The sequence below is a fragment of the Pimephales promelas genome, chromosome 7 (genome assembly GCF_988280905.1).
Source record: "Pimephales promelas chromosome 7, fPimPro1.hap1.1, whole genome shotgun sequence".
NCBI classification, from domain to species: Eukaryota; Metazoa; Chordata; class Actinopteri; order Cypriniformes; family Leuciscidae; genus Pimephales; species Pimephales promelas.
The window spans coordinates 1,941,433-1,961,286 of record NC_142775.1 but is presented as its reverse complement, the minus strand read 5'-3'; the positions used below and the strand labels follow the sequence as shown (position 1 = coordinate 1,961,286).

Here is a 19,854-nt window from a genome sequence, read left to right as displayed (position 1 = left end):
CAGTCTTCATTAATGGCCCCCACACAGGCGCGCGCACGGGGTTAAAACTAAAACGAAACGCACTCTCGAGACCCGAGGAAGAAGATGGCAGCTACGAGTCTGGTCTTCATTACATGTCTCTGTTTGGCTCGAGGTAACGTTAAGTCCAAAGCTTTTTCAACATGGAGATAAAGTAAAACAGATTCCCCTGTAATCCAGGTGACCTGTGCGGGAACTCTGGGCGAGTCGAGACACAACAGACATTCGCGGAAATGCTTCTTTAAAGAGTTCTGGGACGGGTTAGGAACTATTTTAGATACAGTAACATTTAGTAATATTTAAGTCTAAAAACATTAAAAGTCGAACGTGTGTAAACTTTGGTGAATCTCTCTTTGAATGCAGGACTGTCACTGGACTTTGTACCGAATCTGTTCTGTGATCATGAACTGAAACACAAAACCTTTATTTTATAAGATTAAGCTTGAGATTTCTACCAAAATGTGATTTGTTGCTTGTCTTCAATGTTGTTGTTTTTGAGCCAACAAATTGCTGGTAACTTGATTTAATGAAACACCCAGAACAAGATATTCATCTCAAAATCAAAGTCATTGTAAAGACAATTAAATCTTAGGCTCTATAGTTGAATGTAGTTTATATGTGTAATTGTATAATAGAAGTATATTGTTTTTGTTTATTTAACATATACAAATGTTCTACATTATATTTGATTACTGTAATAACAATCTGTCATTAAATATTGAAACACGTAGACACATTATGGCAATGCGAATGTTGGGGGAATATCTTGAAAATTGTTGATGCATTTAAACATTTATTAAAATGTAAAAATGAAAATATTGTACAGTGCAAATAATAAAAAATGCATAATTGTATCATAGCAAAATATTAAGTCCTGTATTTGTTCGTTGATTTTATTGTAAAATATGAGGTTTATTTTTTGAGGTTTATTCACCCATAGAACCAAAGAACCTTCACTAAGTGTCTTTTTCTTCTCCTGTAGATTTTGTTTTCTGTGATGAGTATAAAGAAATTGGAAAAGACATCACACTAACTCCAAGCATCCGTGGAAAGCCTACAGATATACAGTGGACACACAATGAGGACAAGGTTCTGGTGTATGACGGGAGGGAGGTGGTGGAGTACGCCTCGTTCAAGCACCGTGTGGTTGTTGATTTCGAAACAGGACAGCTCACAATCAAAAAACTAACCAGCCAAGACAGTGGACAATATCAATCTCAAATTATGATCAATGGGAAAGTTCAGACCTCCAGTCATACTGTGACAGTTTTGGGTAATCTATCTATCTATCTATCTATCTATCTATCTATCTATCTATCTATCTATCTATCTATCTATCTATCTATCTATCTATCTATCTATCTATCTATCTATCTATCTATCATCTATCTATCTATTACCATCTGTAGCATCAAACTACAAGGCTCTTCTGCCATGTCGAAATTAAAAAAATACTCAAATTTGCTGAGTAACTACAAGGCGTTGCTCAGCGTTACTCAGCGTTACCCCGCGTTACTCCGCGCTACTCCGCGTTACCTTGCGTTACCGTGCGTTACTCAGCGTTACTCAGGGTTACCAAGCGTTACCCCGCATTACTCAGCGTTACTCAGCGTTACCCAGCGTTACTGAGCATTACCCAGCGTTACTCAGTGTTACTCAGAGTTACCCAGCTTCACTCAGTGTTACTCAGCGTTACCCCGCATTACTCAGCGTTACTCAGCGTTACCCAGCGTTACTGAGCATTACCCAGCGTTACTCAGAGTTACCCAGCTTTACTCAGTGTTACTCAGCGTTACCCAGCACTACTCAGTGTTACTCAGAGTTACTCAGAGTTACCCAGCGTTACTCAGCGTTACCCCGCATTACTCAGCGTTACCCCGCATTACTCAGCGTTACTCAGCGTTACCCAGCGTTACTGAGCATTACCCAGTGTTACTCAGCGTTACCCAGCGTTACTCAGAGTTACTCAGAGTTACTCAGCGTTACTCAGAGTTACCCAGCGTTACTCAGCGTTACCCAGAGTTACTCAGAGTTACTCAGAGTTACCCAGCGTTACTCAGCGTTACCCAGCGTTACTCAGAGTTACTCAGAGTTACTCAGCGTTACTCAGAGTTACCCAGCGTTACTCAGCGTTACCCAGAGTTACTCAGAGTTACTCAGAGTTACCCAGCGTTACTCAGCGTTACTCAGTGTTACTCAGAGTTACTCAGAGTTACTCAGCGTTACTCAGAGTTACCCAGCGTTACTCAGCGTTACCCCGCATTACTCAGTGTTACTCAGAGTTACTCAGCGTTACTCAGAGTTACCCAGCGTTACTCAGCGTTACCCCGCATTACTCAGCGTTACCCAGCGTTACTCAGTGTTACTCAGAGTTACTCAGAGTTACTCAGCGTTACTCAGAGTTAACCAGCGTTACTCAGCGTTACCCAGTGTTACTCAGCGTTACCCAGCGTTACTCAGCGTTACCCAGCGTTACTCAGTGTTACTCAGAGTTACTCAGAGTTACCCAGCGTTACTCAGAGTTACCCAGCGTTACTCAGTATTACCCAGTGTTACTCAGCGTTACCCAGCGTTACTCAGAGTTACCCAGCGTTACTCAGTATTACCCAGTGTTACTCAGAGTTACCCAGCGTTACTCAGCGTTACTCAGCATTACTCAGCGTTACCCAGCGTTACTCAGAGTTACCCAGCTTCACTCAGTGTTACTCAGCGTTACCCCGCATTACTCAGCGTTACTCAGAGTTACCCAGCTTCACTCAGTGTTACTCAGCGTTACTCAGCATTACTCAGCGTTACTCCGCGTTACCCAGTGTTACTCAGTATTACCCAGTGTTACTCAGAGTTACCCAGCGTTACTCAGCGTTACTCAGCATTACTCAGCGTTACCCAGCGTTACTCAGCGTTACTCAGAGTTACCCAGCTTCACTCAGTGTTACTCAGCGTTACCCCGCATTACTCAGCGTTACTCAGAGTTACCCAGCTTCACTCAGTGTTACTCAGCGTTACTCAGCATTACTCAGCGTTACTCCGCGTTACCCAGTGTTACTCAGTATTACCCAGTGTTACTCAGAGTTACCCAGCTTCACTCAGTGTTACTCAGCGTTACCCCGCATTACTCAGAGTTACTCAGCATTACTCAGCGTTGCCCCGCGTTACCCAGTGTTACTCCACCTTTAACTAAATCAATAATAACTCATCTAAACAAACACATAGACAGAATCAAACATACGTGGGAAATGAAAAACTTGAAATTGAATGAAACCGGATACAGAAACCAGGGAATTGATCTGCCAAAACAGTAATTATCCATCTGTGGTGTTAGTTTGACTCATGGTTACACATGGCTTGATGATTTATAAATAATACAATATTTGCCCATAAATATACTAAAATATTTAAAACAGAGAAAGTGACAGTAACAAGGAATCAATAACCTTGATTATTAGCTGAAACAGTTTTAGTTATTGAATAGTAATCTCAAAATTACCAAATATCCACTGATGATCACGAATGGCTCTCTGCTTTTGGGTCTTAGATGTTCTGCCAGAGCCTCAGGTGACCTGTGAACCGGGTGAGACTTCAGATGTTCAAAAGCTGTTGTGTTCGGTGGAATCCCGAACTCAGCCGAGCTATGAATGGAGCGGACTGAATATGAAGCTTCACTCGGGACCAGAGCTTCTTGTTGAAGAACAGGAGGAAAACCGTGACTCGGTCTATACCTGCACTGTGAAGAATCAAGCTAACAGCAGGAGCACAAACTTTACTCTGACAGACTGCCACACAGGTGTGCTAGACTCAACACCACTGTTTAGATGCCTTGAGACTCTGACGTAGATGCTTTACCTTTACACTGTCTTATGTGTGCAGGCCGAGCAGGGACTGCTGTGCTGGTTCCAGTCATAATAATACTTCTCCTCATCCTGCTTATTCTACTGGGAGTATTCTTATACAGACGTAAAGAAAAATGTAAGTGCCATGAAAAAGTATTCAACACTTCACCCTAAAAATACTTCTTTATATTACAAAGATTAACACAATTTTCTGTTTTGTCTTGTACATGGATGAGCAGCAAGACAGTCTGGCTTGAAGAAAATCGACCCTGAAAATGGTAAGATCAGGGTTTATACGGGAAAGTGCTGGAATAAAAAATAATTGATTATCTTCCTTGAAAATTATTGATATTTTTTCCTTTGAACATCCAGTTTGACTTAAAAAATAAAGAAAATTATTTAATTTACAAAAGAGTCAGTCATTAACAAAAAATCTCAAACATGCCCTATAAGGCTGCGATTAAAGTTTATGGAAGATAGTTAAACCATTGGGACAAAGATCTGAAGCTCTAAGCATGGGTTTGACTAAATCAGGGGTAGGCTAGTTCAGTCCTGCAGAGTTCATCAAGGTCTTCAGGATCTCTATAGCTCTATTGTTCATGTTATTTATAAACACTGCAGTCAATTCACTCGAATAGAGAGTTAATATAGCATGAGCTCGCTTGAATTTCGATTTTGGCTTTCAACAATTATGAAAATTCAATAATCGAGATAAAACTATTATTTTGCCTCATTCCTTTCCAGTGGTGCGCTTTCGTTCCTCCTTAACAGTTCAAACTTAATGTGCAAATGAGTCAAATCATGCAGAATTAAAAAAAAGTTATCAAAAGCGTGAAAGAAAATGTTCAGTGCACGCGCTCCGAAACGGAGCAGAACACGGACAAAGTCAACAACCGTCAAAATGCCAGACTTAACGGGTAAAAAGTCGGTTCGGTTACTAAACGTAAACGATTCGGAGAAAATATAATTTGAATCGGTGTTCTGGATCTGTGCATTCGGTCTTTAAAGTGACATCAGCCTAATAAATCTATTGCTTTATGTGTCCTTAATAGTTATCAAACAAAAGACAAAGAGAAAATCTCTGAAGAACTTGTGTTTCTTTAATAATAATCAAAGCCAGTTAAATTCTTACAGTGAAGGCTATGCTGTGTTTTAATTTACATTTGATAATTCAATTTTTATGTTAGGCTGTTGGCTGAGTAGTTATAGACTTGCATGATTTTTAGCCTAAAATTCTCCTGTGATATTGAAATTGGTATTGTGAAATTTCGCAAAAATTTTTTTAACATATATATATATATATTAGGGCTGTGCAAAAATTAATAGCGATTAATCGCATCCAAAATAAAAGTCTGTGTTTACATAATATATTTGTGTGTGCTGTATATAATTATTTTGTGTATATAAATACACACACATGCATGTATATATTTAAGAAAATGTGTTATTCATATATAAAATATTTATATAATATAGATTATGTATTTATATATATATATATATATATATATATATATTTATACAGAATTTAAGCGCAAATAATTCTTAAATATATACATGGATGCATAGGTATTTATATTTACAAAAGAATTATATACAGCACACACAAATATATTATGTAAACACAGACTTTTATTTTGGATGCGATTAATCGCAATTAATTTTTGCACAGCCCTAATATATATATTGCTATCATTAAATAAATTAGGTTTGTTCAAATGGCCCACTCATAATCGTGTTAAATTGTGATTACAATATTGACCAAAATAATTGTGATTATGATTTTTTGCCACAATCAAGCAGACTTTTTGTATAATAAAAATGTTTTTTTATCAATGTAGGTGAAGGCCATAGCCTGATGAGAAATTACCAAAAGGACGTTATGCCAGGTACCGCTTCCCAATGATTTACTATTATTATCACTGACATGACATGATATTGCGGTGGTGGCCATCGCTCATGTCGCTGGACAGCACTATAGACTCACTCTGAATGAATGAATGACTCTTGAATCTGCTGTTAATGTCTTTGAATGCTTCAGGTTCAAGTTCGTCTGAAGCCACACTCCCTAGTCACGCCAGACTTCCCCCTCAAAATAAGTCTATTATTGATCAAAAATGGGATCAAGCCAATGAAGAAGAGAGTTCAGGTGGAACTAATGAAGGACACAAACCTTTGAAGGAAACTCTTAAACAGAGTCCACAATCTGCTGTGTCAGACACAAACCAACAAGACACCGAAAGTGGAAGTAAAGGAGAACTAGACAAAAATGTGAAGAACAGCGAACATGCAGTTGAAGCAGAAGAAAACACTGATGAAACTAAGAAGGAGAGAGATAAACAGAGACTAGAAGAGGAGAAGGAGAACAGGCAGACACAGGAGGAGTTTCCTGAGCAGCAGAACGAGAGAAAAACTGAAGATAATCGTGAGGAGAATCAGACGCCAGGAGAGAAAGAAGAGACCAAAGACAGAGGACACACAGGTACAATACTGATTATATGTTTGATTCTGAAATAAACACCTCATCCGGATATAAAATGCCAAACTATTACTGTTGTAGTGTATTTAAATTTACATTGAAGGAGCTTCAAGAGTCATTTTCTGTTAAAAAGATAATCACTCAAAAATAAAAAAAAATTACATTTGTATCATCCTCATGTCAGCAATATGGTGGATATCAGCCACACACAAAATGAGAACTTCAAGCATCTTCACGCAGATCTTTCAAGCTCCACAAACTACATTAGAAAGCTTTATAAAAGTTTCATTTATGTAGCTTGTGCGATATCTATAATATGTAATAGCTTATAACAAACAGACCAAAGTGTTTTTCACTGAAAGTTTTCCCAACACAACTCTCAAATTATATGCATTTTATCACACAAGATTATCATACAGCTTAAGGAGACTCGTAATAGGGCTGGGTATTGAGACAAATTTCACAATTTGATTCGATTTCAATTCGATTCAATATCGATTATTTTGGATATCAGTTACAATAAATGGGAATCAAATCTCTTAACTAATGCTGTAAACTATGGGAGTCTGGTTGTAGCCTAGGCTTCATTAGCCTAATATGAAGGTAATAATTAACTGTTGTGTAGCTATACAAACACTTAAATTACACTTTTGTTTATTTTTATAATTTGAAGATTATATGAAACATAAATAGTGGCTGTCATAAAAACTTGCCAGATTTATTCAAATATGCATTAAATATTGAAGAACATTAAGATTATAATGCATTTGTAGCCTAATATGGTGTATATTTAGCAAAATGCTCCTCTCTAGAGTTATTTTTTTCTAGCTGACTAACGAGTTGATGTGGGTTTTCTGAGGTAAACATGATACATGACATTGATTACAAGCTGTTTAACTGACGTCTTTCCACGGTTGAAACGCAGATTGAGTGAATCAATGTGACATGATACGGATTTCGATAAGTTGTACTCTATCTTTAACACACTTTCAGATGCTCATTCATGTTTATTTGGCGCTGTGACTGGTATTATTAACCCGGAAGAGAGATCAGCGCTGCTGCTTCTCCAAAGCGATCTCACGCCACAGCGCCTAAACGCTATTTATGTTTTTGAATTTCTATAGAAAATGGACATAATTTGAAAATTGAGACTTTGTTTCATATCAATAATAACAAAGGACAAAGATTATTGCGATGTTTTGGATGCGCGCAGCCGCGATACAATATCCATTCATTCAAATGACACAGGATGACTAATCGATTCTTGAGATTTAAGAATCGATATCGGTTCGTAAAAATGGGAATCGATTAATATCGAGAAATCGATATTTATTACCCAGCCCTAACTCGTAATATAACACATGAAATGTATGGAGTAGGGGAGAGTGGGGTAAAGTGAGACATTTTTTACATTTGCTCTCCTCTAAGTGAGCTAAAATGATATATCAGTAAGATTTATACATTTCCCATTAATTCAGGATGTTTTCTACCAATGGAAATTATCTGAATGTATTCAGGACGAAGGGCAGTGAAAATATGATTGTTTTTAAAAAAGTGGTCTTGTGTCTCACTTTACCCCAGCCCAGGGGTAAACTGAGACAGACCAGAGAAATCAAGGGGGTAAAGTGAACCAGCTGGGGGTAAACTGATCCACTTACTTTTTATCAGAGCCCTAGCTCCCTGGAAAGTGGACGACTGGTATCAGTCAGGAGTGAGTATGGGTGTGTTTAAAAGGAGAAAAGTGATTTCGACAAATACATCCAGCCTAGGTTGGAGGGCCCTTTACGAGGGCAGGCTCGTCTCATAGTAAAGCCTGGAGAAACGGCTACATATAAACTGTCTAGAGATGAGATCAGTCGCTCTATCGCTGAAAGCCTTTCTCTCGGACTTGAAAGGCCACCATGTCCTGGTCCGGACAGACAGCATGGCAGTGGTGTCCTATATAAATCACCAGGGCATTCTCAGGTCAAGCAACCTGCACGCCATGGCCAAAAAACGAATTTTATGGGCTCAGCACAACCTGTGCTCCCTAAGGGCGGCGCATGTGCCATGCATCCTGAACCAGGGAGCGGATATGTTATCTAGAGACAATGTTCCCCCAGGAGAATGGTCTCTTCACCCACAGACGGTTCAGCTAATATAGAGCATCTTCGGCAAGGCAGAGGTCGACCTCTTCGCCTCAGAAGAGCAGGGGTGTGCTTGCCCATGATTGGCCGAGCCGTCCGCTGAATGCATTCCTTCCAGTCACAATGTTACCACAGGTCATCAAATGGATCAGGGAGAGCAAGTGTGTAGTGCTACTAATAACCCCTCTCTAGAAGACCCAGTTATGGTTCTCCATGCTGGTACAGCTGCGGTGGTGCTGAGGAGAAACCTCCTCATGCAGGCAAACCGATTAATTTGCCATCCCCATGAGGCAAGAGCACTGTCAACTAGACGCCTCTACGCTCAGAAATGGGTGGTAATTTCTGGCTGGTGCGCTGCACGGAGCCTGGACCCCTATTTGTGCGAAGTATCGAGTATACTCGCCTTCTTACAAGGGAGTATGGACGTGGGTCGTACCCCCTCCACATTCAAAATGTATGTGGCTTTGATCAGGGGATCGCTTCAGTCGACTTAACCTGACTACCTTTGGCTGAACTGGCCAATAAAAAGGCTTAGGCCACACCCATTTTGGATGGCTCTGATATGCCAAGGCACGAAGCAGCCTGATTGGTTCTTTCGTCTGAGCCGCCTCTCCACAGGTTCATGCAAGTTGCCACAGCACATCCAATGTCCGCACTAGCCGTTCATCTGTGTCTGCTACAGCTGCTCAGCGTTTGAAAGATTTTGGCTTCAATACTCCACATTTTTAAAACAGACCTCCTCTTCTCAATATCTTGTCAGGCTTGTCAATAATTCTATCCCTTGCAGCTGCTCTTATAGACATATTTCCTTCCTTGACCTCAGCGGCTGCACTCTCCATCTCCTCAAGGGGTGTTTTGCCCCAGGTTGTCTTCCTGGTGTATTTTCTTGGCATGATGGCTTTTCTACAATGTCAATGACATTAAAAAATAAAACATATGTAATGTAATATTACATTAAAATATTTTTAAGACTAAACTTAACTTGTGCCTCATGTCTCACTTTACCCCATAGTATTTGTCTCACTTTACCCCACTGCCACATTTTAGCAAAAAACGATCTCTCTTAGTAATTCAGGATACTCTTCAGCTATCATCATCACATGGATTCATATGTTAATAGTTCATCAACATGTATGATATACATTTTTCTACCTGAATCAATTTGCTTTACCACAACAGTTGATTAAGTTGACAGCAAGAAAATTTACTTTTACATGCAAAAAACATATTTTTGTGAAAAAAACATGTTTATAACAGCACCATGAGCTCCTCTCCTTTATGGCCAAGGGGAAATGGAATGGGCTTAAAAACATAATGGTCACACAACCACAAATGTGTTTGGTTGACTAGATACAGGGGGTGTCTCACATTACCCGATGTCTCACATTGCCCCGCTCTCCCCTACTTGTATGGTATTTTCATGGTGATTTTCTTGAGTTTTTGTCAGTTTTGTTATTGGTCACGATGAACTGTTTAATAAATCAGAGCTGTGTGAAGATTTCAAAAATACTCTGTTTGTATTCCACTGAAAAACTAAGGGTTTAAAGCAGACTTCAGCATCAGAAGAATCAATAGTTTGACAGAATTATTATTATTTTCAATTTTAAAACCATAGAGACTGTGAGTCCACAATCTGCTGTGACAGAAAGAAACAATATGGATTCAGAACATGGACACACACATGAGAAGAGGCGAAGTGAGGAAGGTGAACGATCAGCGGAGCAGACGAACGAGAGCATGAGGAATCAGCGAACCACAGAGGCGGATAATAGTGAGGAGGAAAACCTGGACAGGATCGGCCGAACAAACACAGGTGAAATGCAGATGATGTGTCTGTCTGGAGAAACAAAACCTTGCAGATAATTCAATAAACATCTGATCTGATCTGTGTTTCAGCCGAAGCTTGTGTTCGTCCCGCCGTGGATCCGTCGCTGGATGACGAAGATCTCGGTTCTCCAGCGGGTGAGTTTCTGACTACACCAGTGTTTCCCAACACTGCTCATTGAGGCACACCAACAGTGCACATTTTGGATATCTCCCTTTTCTGACCCATATTTCTGGTCTTGGAGTCTCTACTAACGAGTTGATGAGTTGATTCAGGTGTGATGGATTAGTAAGAGTTGGAAAATGTGCCTCCAGGAACAGGGTTGGGAAACACTGCTCAACACACCCAGATCAGTTTTTGAACAGTGGATCTTGTTCAATTTCGTTACAGATTCACCAGCTAAGAAACCTATGAACAGCAGTGACTCGTCTTCAAATCAAACTGACCAAGACCGGGGAGAAGAAGGAAAACGTCCCGGACAGGAACAGGAACGTGACCAAAAGATAAAAGAAGATAAAAATCAAGATCAAGTGAGCCAAAGCTGCAAACAAACTGATTCAGACAGCGCACTAAACAGTGAGTCGAGTATACGAGATCAAGACGTCCAAACACACACTCTTAAACAGAGCCCAGACACAAACCAACAAGACACCGGAAGTGGAAATGAAGGAGAACTAGACAAAAATGTGAAGAACAGCGAACATGCAGAAGAAAACACTGATGAAACTAAGAAGGAGAGAGATAAACAGAGACTAGAAGAAGAGAAGGAGAACAGGCAGACACAGGAGGAGTTTCCTGAGCAGCAGAACGAGAGAAAAACTGAAGATAATCGTGAGGAGAATCAGACGCCAGGAGAGAAAGAAGAGACCAAAGACAGAGGACACACAGGTACAATACTGATTATATGTTTGTCTGGAGAAACAGAACTTGATTCTGAAATAAACATCCCATCTGGATTTAAAATACCAAACTATTACTGTTGTAGTGTATTTAAATTTACATTGAAGGAGCTTCAAGAGTCATTTTCCGTTAAGAAGATAATCACTCAAAAATAAAAATAAATTACATTTGTATCATCCTCATGTCAGCAATATGGTGGATATCAGTCGAACACACAAAATGAGAACTTTAAGCATCTTCACGCAGATCTTTCAAGCTCCATAAACTACATTAGAAAGCTTTATAAAAGTTTCATTCATGTAGCTTGTGCGATATCTATAACTATATATGTAATAGCTTATAACAAACAGACCAAAGTGTTAGTCACTGAAAGTTTTCCCAACACAACTCTCAAATTATATGCATTGTATCACACAAGATAATCATACAGCTTAAGAAAACTCGTAATAGGGCTGGGTATTGAGACAAATTTCACAATTTGATTCGATTTCGATTCGATTCAATATCGATTATTTTGGATATCAGTTACAATAAATGGGAATCAAATCTCTTAACTAATGCTGTAAACTATGGGAGTCTAGTTGTAGCCTATAGACTTCATTAGCCTAATATGAAGGTAATAATTAACTGTTGTGTAGCTATACAAACACTTAAATTACACTTTTATTTATTTTTATAATAAGAAGAATATGAAATATAAACATTTAAATGGTGGCTGTTATAAAAAACTTGCCAGATTTATTCAAATATGCTTTTATTGAAGAACATTAAGATAATGCATATGTAATATGGTTAGCAAAATGCTCATCGCTGGAGTTAATTTTTTTCTAGCTGACTAACGAGTTTATGTGGGTTTTCTGAGGTAAATACGATACATGACATTGATTATAAGCTGTTTAACTGACGTCTTTCCACGGTTGAAACGCTGATTGAGCGAATCAATGTGACATGATACGGATTTCGATAAGTTGTACTCTATCTTTAATACACTTTCAGATGCTCATTCATGTTTATTTGGCGCTGTGACTGGTATTATTAAGCCGGAAGAGAGATCAGCGCTGCTGCTTCTCCAGAGCGATCTCACGCCACAGCGCCAAAACTTTATTTATGTTTTTGAATTTCTATAGAAAATGGACATAATTTGAAAATTGAGACTTTGTTTCATATCAATAGTAACAAAGGACAAAGATTATTGCGATGTTTTGGATGCGCGCAGCCGCGATACAATATCCATTCATTCAAATGACACAGGATGACTAATCGATTCTTGAGATTTAAGAATCGATATCGGTTCGTAAAAATGGGAATCGATTAATATCGAGAAATCGATATTTATTACCCAGCCCTAACTCGTAATATAACACATGAAATGTATGGAGTACTTGTATGGTATTTTCATGGTGATTTTCTTGAGTTTTTGTCAGTTTTGTTATTGGTCACGATGAACTGTTTAATAAATCAGAGCTGTGTGAAGATTTCAAAAATACTCTGTTTGTATTCCACTGAAAAACTAAGGGTTTAAAGCAGACTTCAGCATCAGAAGAATCAATAGTTTGACAGAATTATTATTATTTTCAATTTTAAAACCATAGAGACTGTGAGTCCACAATCTGCTGTGACAGAAAGAAACAATATGGATTCAGAACATGGACACACACATGAGAAGAGGCGAAGTGAGGAAGGTGAACGATCAGCGGAGCAGACGAACGAGAGCATGAGGAATCAGAGAACCACAGAGGCGGATAATAGTGAGGAGGAAAACCTGGACAGGATCGGCCGAAAAAACACAGGTGAATGCAGATGATGTGTCTGTCTGGAGAAACAAAACCTTTCAGATAATTCAATAAACATCTGATCTGTGTTTCAGCCGAAGCTTGTGTTCGTCCCGCCGTGGATCCGTCGCTGGATGAGGAAGATCTCGGTTCTCCGGCGGGTGAGTTTCTGACTACACCAGTGTTTCCCAACACTGCTCATTGAGGCACACCAACAGTGCACATTTTGGATATCTCCCTTTTCTGACCCATATTTCTGGTCTTGGAGTCTCTACTAACGAGTTGATGAGTTGATTCAGGTGTGATCGATTAGTAAGAGTTGGAAAATGTGCCTCCAGGAACTGGGTTGGGAAACACTGCTCAACACACCCAGATCAGTTTTTGAACAGTGGATCTTGTTCAATTTCGTTACAGATTCACCAGCTAAGAAAGCTATGAACAGCAGTGACTCGTCTTCAAATCAAACTGACCAAGACCGGGGAGAAGAAGGAAAACGTCCCGGACAGGAACAGGAACGTGACCAAAAGATAAAAGAAGATAAAAATCATGATCAAGTGAGCCAAAGCTGCAAACAAACTGATTCAGACAGCGCACTAAACAGTGAGTCGAGTATACGAGATCAAGACGTGCAAACACACACTCTTAAACAGAGCCCAGACACAAACCAAGAGGACACCGAAAGTGGAAATGAAGGAGAACTAGACAAAAATGTGAAGAACAGCGAACATGCAGAAGAAAACACTGATAAAACCGAGAAGGAGAGAGATAAACAGAGACTAGAAGAGGAGAAGGAGAACAGGCAGACACAGGAGGAGTTTCCTGAGCAGCAGAACGAGAGAAAAACTGAAGATAACCGTGAGGTGAATCAGACGCCAGGAGAGAAACAAGAGACCAAAGACAGAGGACACACAGGTACAATACTGATTATATGTTTGATTCTGAAATAAACATCCCATTAGGAGTACACAAAACTGACGGTTCGGTTTTCCCACGGTTTTGACGACTCGGTTCGGTTCGGTTTGGTTTAGAAATCTAAAATTGCTTTTTTTTTTTTTTGTTTAACAGTGGTTTAATGAAAAAAAATGTCTTTGTCTTTAAATTAATTCAATTACAATTAAACATTTCACAAGGAAAAAAAAAAAATCTGCTAATGCCGTAAACCTTATAGGCAGCCGCACATTTCTATAACATTAACGGTCGTAGCCTAGACTTTTAACCTAAATTCAGATGCTATTTATTTTTTAGATATAATAATCAACACACAACACATTGTATGAAAACATGTAAACTAAAGGCAGTTTTTGCAGTAACTTGTGTTTTTACTCTAATTTGTTATTGAAATATAATAATTTACACAGTTGTCATTTTCATGAAAGATATTTTAAACAATCAAGATATCATTAACAGGTTAAGTAACATAGTGCATTTATTTAGTGTTCATTTATAGGTCTGAATCACTTGCCTGCTGAGGTAAATATAATGCTAGTGACAAGCTAAAGCTATGCTGTTTTATTGACGTCTGAAACACTGATTTAGTGATTACACGAGTTATGATGCCTTTCAGTAAGTATACTGTGTCTTTCAACATACCTTCAGGTGTCTATTCAGTAACGGAGGAAGAGATGATCGCGTTTACTTGCGCGCCGCGCCGCCGCTTGACATGAGGAGCTAGTAAGCCTACAGCGATCTGTCACGCCACATCAAAGAGCGCCAAAACGCCATTTATTGTTTTAATTTCGCGATCAAATAGACAGAATTGGAAAGATTACACCTGGCTTATTATCGAAAGTAACAAACACAGAGCTTGTTATTTGGTGTTAATGGTGTTTAGGCTACAAACCTGAATTCGTTGTGTACTGTACATATAACATGTGGTCCATTGAGCCGGGCGGGGCGGGGCCGGGGTAGCAGGGGGCGGGGCGTGTTCGGTACGCAATGAGAGTATCACGATTCGAATCGCGGTTTTTCAGTTCGGTTCAAATATCTTTACACCCCTACAACTCATGTGATCTGACTTTAACTGTGTGTTTATGAATGAGTGGATGTTCTTATCTTGTTCAGTTTCGTTACAGATTCACCAGCTAACCCGGAGATGAACAGCAGTGACTCGTCTTCAAACCAAACTGACCGAGACCAGGGAGTGAGGGAACTTTCTGGATCAGAGCTGGATGTGGAAGAAACGGTTGTGATAAATCAGGAACAGGAGGATGTCCTCTGACCCGAACCAGAGATATCTGAGGGACAAAAGCTGCAGTAACACAGACGAACAAGCGGATTCACTGCAATAAAGTGTGTCTCAGCGGCAGCTCGACGAGGAAACTAGATAAAGAAGTGCCAAATAAATCAAAGATGACTGATAAAGACCAAAGCTTTAAACCATTGAACATGATGCAAAGGTTATGCAAAATGAAGGAGAAGCTGAAGCTGAAATTCAACATGGTGGACACGACTTCACTCAACCCGAGGATAGTGGACAGAGAGACAAGACAAGACATGAAGGAGAACATTGAAATGAGTCACAAATGAACAAAAGTTACTGTAAATAACTCTGATTCAGACTACATGTGCCAGAGGACGAGAAACAACACGAAGGACAGTCCTAAAAACACACTGAGAGACAGTATCTGGAGGAGAACAGACGTGAGATCGGCGATGAGGGAGGTGAAGTTTAGTCAGCTGGAGAAGATAACAGACAAACACTGGTGGAGGATCAGGAATCACACTAGATAATGAAGGGAATGATAAACACATCTTACAGCGAGTGGAACGGATGGGAAGTCCAAATACTTGCCGTCTGAATAAAAACTATGACTGTCAATATTTCACGTTAATGTAGTCCAGAGGCAAGAATACATTTGTGAACCCTTTGAAACCATATATATGGGTTTCCAATGACATGTTCAACTGAATGTGTGTCAGTTTAGTCAGATTATGTTCATCAATAATTGTGACCGCAAGATAGGGTGACCACCCGTCCTGCGCACAGCGTTTGAAGCCCAATTCATGCATCCCGCAAATTGAGACTGTGTCACTCATAATCAATGCTTGCTCAAAAAAAAAAAAAAATTCTTGAGACACAGGCCAAACGAACATTACTTGACAGTTCAGCACGCTAGTGTTGTGCCTGAACGCGTTCAATAGGGCGCCAGATTTCCATAGAGCCAAGTTCCAGACTAAAACACACGTAAAAAGGCCTTAAAGGGATAGTTCGCTTTGAAATTAATTTTTGATATGTTTTATCTTACCTCAAGGGCATCTAAGATGTAGGTGTCTTTGTTTCAACAGTATTTTCAATTTTGACATTTTTCAGTCAAACCGTTGTTGTCTATCAGTCATACACTGGAGGCTAAGGGGGTCCACCAAAGAGCAGCACAGAGAAGTCCAAATTAAACATGATTTAATGACTCGTAAATGTAAGTACACATTGATGGCCTAAGACACGAAACGAGCGGTTTGTGTGAGAAAACCAACAGTATTTATATCGTTTTTACCTCGTGTAATCACAGTGATCTGAATCAGTTGTGCAATGTCCAACTGAACCGAACTGAATCAGTTCAATGTTACGCCGGAAGCGATCGCTTGCGTGTGACGTCACTCAATATTTACACGGAGATTTCGGAAGTTTTACTTTTTACTAAACATATTTAGATATACCGAAATCGTCTTCCATTGCGGTTTCCCGTATATCTAAATATGTTTAGTGAAATGTAAAACTCCCGAAATCTCTGTATAAACAAAGAGTGACGTCGGCGCGCAAGCGATCACTTCCAGACCGAAGCGCCCGTGCCGTCAGATCATTTAGTCATGGCTATGATCACAAGAGGTAAAAACGATATAAATACTGTTCGTTTTCTCACACAAACCGCTCGTTTCGTGTCTTAGGCCATCAGTGTGTACTTACATTTACGAGTCATTAAATCATGTTTAATTTGGACTTCTCTGTGCTGCTCTTTGAGGTGGTGACCATAGACCTCCATTATATGACTGACAGACAAGAACGGTTTGACTGAAAAATGTCAAAATTGAAAATACTGTGGAAACAAAGACACCTACATCTTGGATGCCCTTGAGGTAAGATAAAACATATCAAAAAGTAATTTCAAAGTGAACTATCCCTTTAATAATATGTAACGAAAAAACACCCAATCTGGCAACACCAGCCACCAGTGTCGCACTGCGGCTGCCGTTTTTTTTTTTGACGAGGTCAGTGGGGATGGGAAAAATCTTACATTTCCGTTCAAACTTTGCCCGTCGATAAAATAATTGTTGTCTGTGGTTGTATATGGGCTGTCTGTGGCAATAATAATAATAATTTAAAAAAGAAGAAGCTCGCAACATATGGAAAAGAAGTATTAAAAAAAATTGTTTGAACTGAACTAGTTCATTTTAAAATGTGTGAACTGAACTTTGAACTAGTTCATGTAGAAAGTGAACTTTCCCAACACTGGTTGCTACACCCACATGACCTCAGTTGAACTGTCAACTTTTTCACGGTTGTCATGACAGCGCACCTTCTCGTTCCGTGAACCTCTGTTCCTGTGGTGTTGAGCAACTATAATTCCTGTTAATCCTATAATTTTATATTATTATTTATTTAAAGTGAATAAATTGTAATAAAAAATAAATAAAATTAAATAGCTAAAGTAAATCGTAAGTGGAAGTGCATCTGTCAATTCATTGAATGTTCAAAATATTAATCTTTATTTAGAAGGAAATACACATTGGTTGGCCTATTCATGAGCATATATCAGCAATTACATGTTTAGGTAATAGGGCATTATTAATGTGCCATGTAAGGTGGTGTGTGCTAGAAATGGGTAAACCACTATCAGTGAGTCTACCAGCAGAGTCCCACATTGTCCCCCCTTGGGCTTATTAGCAGGTGGTCACCCTACCGGAAGATCAAACCACATTTTATGAGTAATTAATGCAGAAAACTGTAGTTTTGCCTTGCATTTGCCTTGTATGCCTGTGATGGGCAGAAGCGTGTGAGAGAAGTGGAAAGGTATTTTAAATAAATGTAATTGATGCCAGTTAAATACAAGATATTTAATTTTAAAAACTTGGCAGAGACAAAATATATTTAATGTAAGTGCATGATCACATATTATATAAGGAAATATTTTTCCCAAAATAATCTGTGAGGGGAGAAGAACCTGTTCTGATCCAGAAGTAGTCGTCTGCATAGTCTGAAGTAGTCGAGTGTTTCATAACGGATGCTCACCGAAGAAGTGGCTTTTAGGAGAGTTTGGGTCACTTATGATGACCCATCTTCAGAATTATGTGCGTTTGACACATTCACGATGTTTCTCTGCTGTATTTTGCTGTGTTTAGTAATTCTGAATGAGTGTATAGCTGTATAAATGCTGTCAGGTCAAAGCGGCGGCATCTTTTGGAGTCTCGCTGTGGATCTGGCTGACTTTTAAGTGTCTGCTTTGCATCTGTCTTATATACAGTATTGTTTTAAAACGTTCAATTTACAAAGTATGCTTGCATAAATAATTCTCAAGGTTTAAATCTATCTTGAATTTATTTTGTTTAACAAATAGCATTCAGTAGAAGAGTAATAACACTAGTGAAGTCAAGTCACCTTTTTATACAGCGTTTTTTACTATATTGTATCAACTAAGCAAGCCAAAAGTCAAGGCAACAGTGGCAACTAGGAAACAAATTATGTTTTTTTGTTTTTTATTAAAATGTTTTAAAGCAAACACTTCTCTCTGCTGCAGAAATAGAGTATATGTCACACATCTTAGGGGATCTTGTGGTATCGATTTGGAGGAAAAAATGTGGAGAACCTCTGTGTTTGTTGGGTGGAATGAATGGCCTTTTTTATTATTTTTCTCACAAAAATGTAACGAACCAAAATGTTTGTGGTCGTTTTATTGAATTAAAAACATTCTAAATATGAAATCTTTTCTTGGCTGATTTCTAGATCTAATAAAAGTTTCCTTTATAATAGGACCTGCAGGGCTGGTAGTTTTTAAAACTGTGTTGTTTATTATGTGTAGGCTATGTCATGTGTATGTTACCCAGTGATTCAAAGGAAGAAAGTCATACATGTTTGGAATGACATGATAGTAAATGATTTCAGAATCTTTAAAAAGTGTGAATGATTGTTGTTTAAATTATTATTTATTGGATTCAGTTTAATATTAGGCTACATTAAATAAAAATGACATCTTAATTACTGGTTGGCCTATAATCAAAATACACACACACACACACACACACACACACACACACAAGTAAAAAGAGCAACCCGTGGTTCAGACTTTTATCATTTTTGATAATGAGACGGACGGTAGACAAGTTGTAAAATGTAACTGATGATTAGTAAGATTTCAGTTGTTGGTACAGACATGTTTGTTTTGTGTTAAAGTCACAGTCTCTTGCGTCAGAGAACATGATCATGTTCAGGAGCTCTTGTTGAAACCTGTATCAGGCCCGGTTGAGGAATCAGTCATAAAAACCCATTTCTGCTATAAAGAACCCATGTGAAATGAACAGAGTCCACGTTAAATCTCCTTAACCACTGATGCTAATAAGACATTTGATATTATTTAAATTAGTCTAAATCACTTTTACCAAAAGGATTTCTAAAATATTTCGCTACACGAACATTTTCTATTGATCTATATCCTTTAAATTGCTTTAATGCGTTAATTTCAACATGTAATTTCTGTCCCTCGCAGTGATCCAGCATGTCGATGGATTAGTCACTTCAGATTGTATCCTGTTATCCTGTAAAACAAGTTTCATTCAAGCCTCGAACGCGAGCCAAGACCGCTCCCTTTACAGTCACACAAACTGCTCTGATTGGCCGTTGAATTCGAAAAGATCAACGACTATGGCTGTGATTGGCTGCATTGCTCAACTCAGAAAAACACGTTGTACATTAGAG

The 19,854-nt window shown here is 38.9% G+C and overlaps 1 protein-coding gene across 4 annotated transcripts; it reads left to right on the top strand.

The window, feature by feature from the left end:
• The first annotated feature begins 21 nt into the window (after window positions 1-21).
• Window positions 22-16,201, top strand: LOC120475074 (uncharacterized). 4 transcript variants are annotated; one of them, XM_089132909.1, is made up of 14 exons: window positions 22-133; window positions 1,001-1,291; window positions 3,554-3,802; window positions 3,886-3,984; window positions 4,088-4,126; window positions 5,690-5,737; window positions 5,890-6,330; window positions 10,099-10,266; window positions 10,350-10,415; window positions 10,669-11,166; window positions 12,771-12,968; window positions 13,046-13,111; window positions 13,365-13,862; window positions 15,023-16,201. In XM_089132909.1, the coding sequence occupies exons 1-14, from the start codon at window positions 85-87 to the stop codon at window positions 15,166-15,168; spliced, it is 2,856 nt and encodes a 951-aa protein (XP_088989035.1). In that variant the 5' UTR covers window positions 22-84; the 3' UTR covers window positions 15,169-16,201. The 4 variants fall into 4 exon arrangements, with proteins under 4 accessions (XP_088989035.1, XP_088989036.1, XP_088989034.1 ...); XM_089132910.1 differs by having other exon boundaries at window positions 10,069-10,266; window positions 12,801-12,968; XM_089132908.1 differs by having other exon boundaries at window positions 10,069-10,266.
• Window positions 16,202-19,854: the final 3,653 nt, after the last annotated feature.

Excerpts from the sequence above, each read along its gene's own strand:
- LOC120475074 (XM_089132908.1), top strand. The coding sequence starts at position 85 with ATGGCAGCTACGAGTCTGGTCTTCATTACATGTCTCTGTTTGGCTCGA. Across the intron at positions 10,416-10,668 it reads AGATCTCGGTTCTCCAGCGG|ATTCACCAGCTAAGAAACCT; the intron begins GTGAGTTTCTGA and ends ATTTCGTTACAG. Across the intron at positions 11,167-12,770 it reads CAAAGACAGAGGACACACAG|AGACTGTGAGTCCACAATCT; the intron begins GTACAATACTGA and ends TTAAAACCATAG.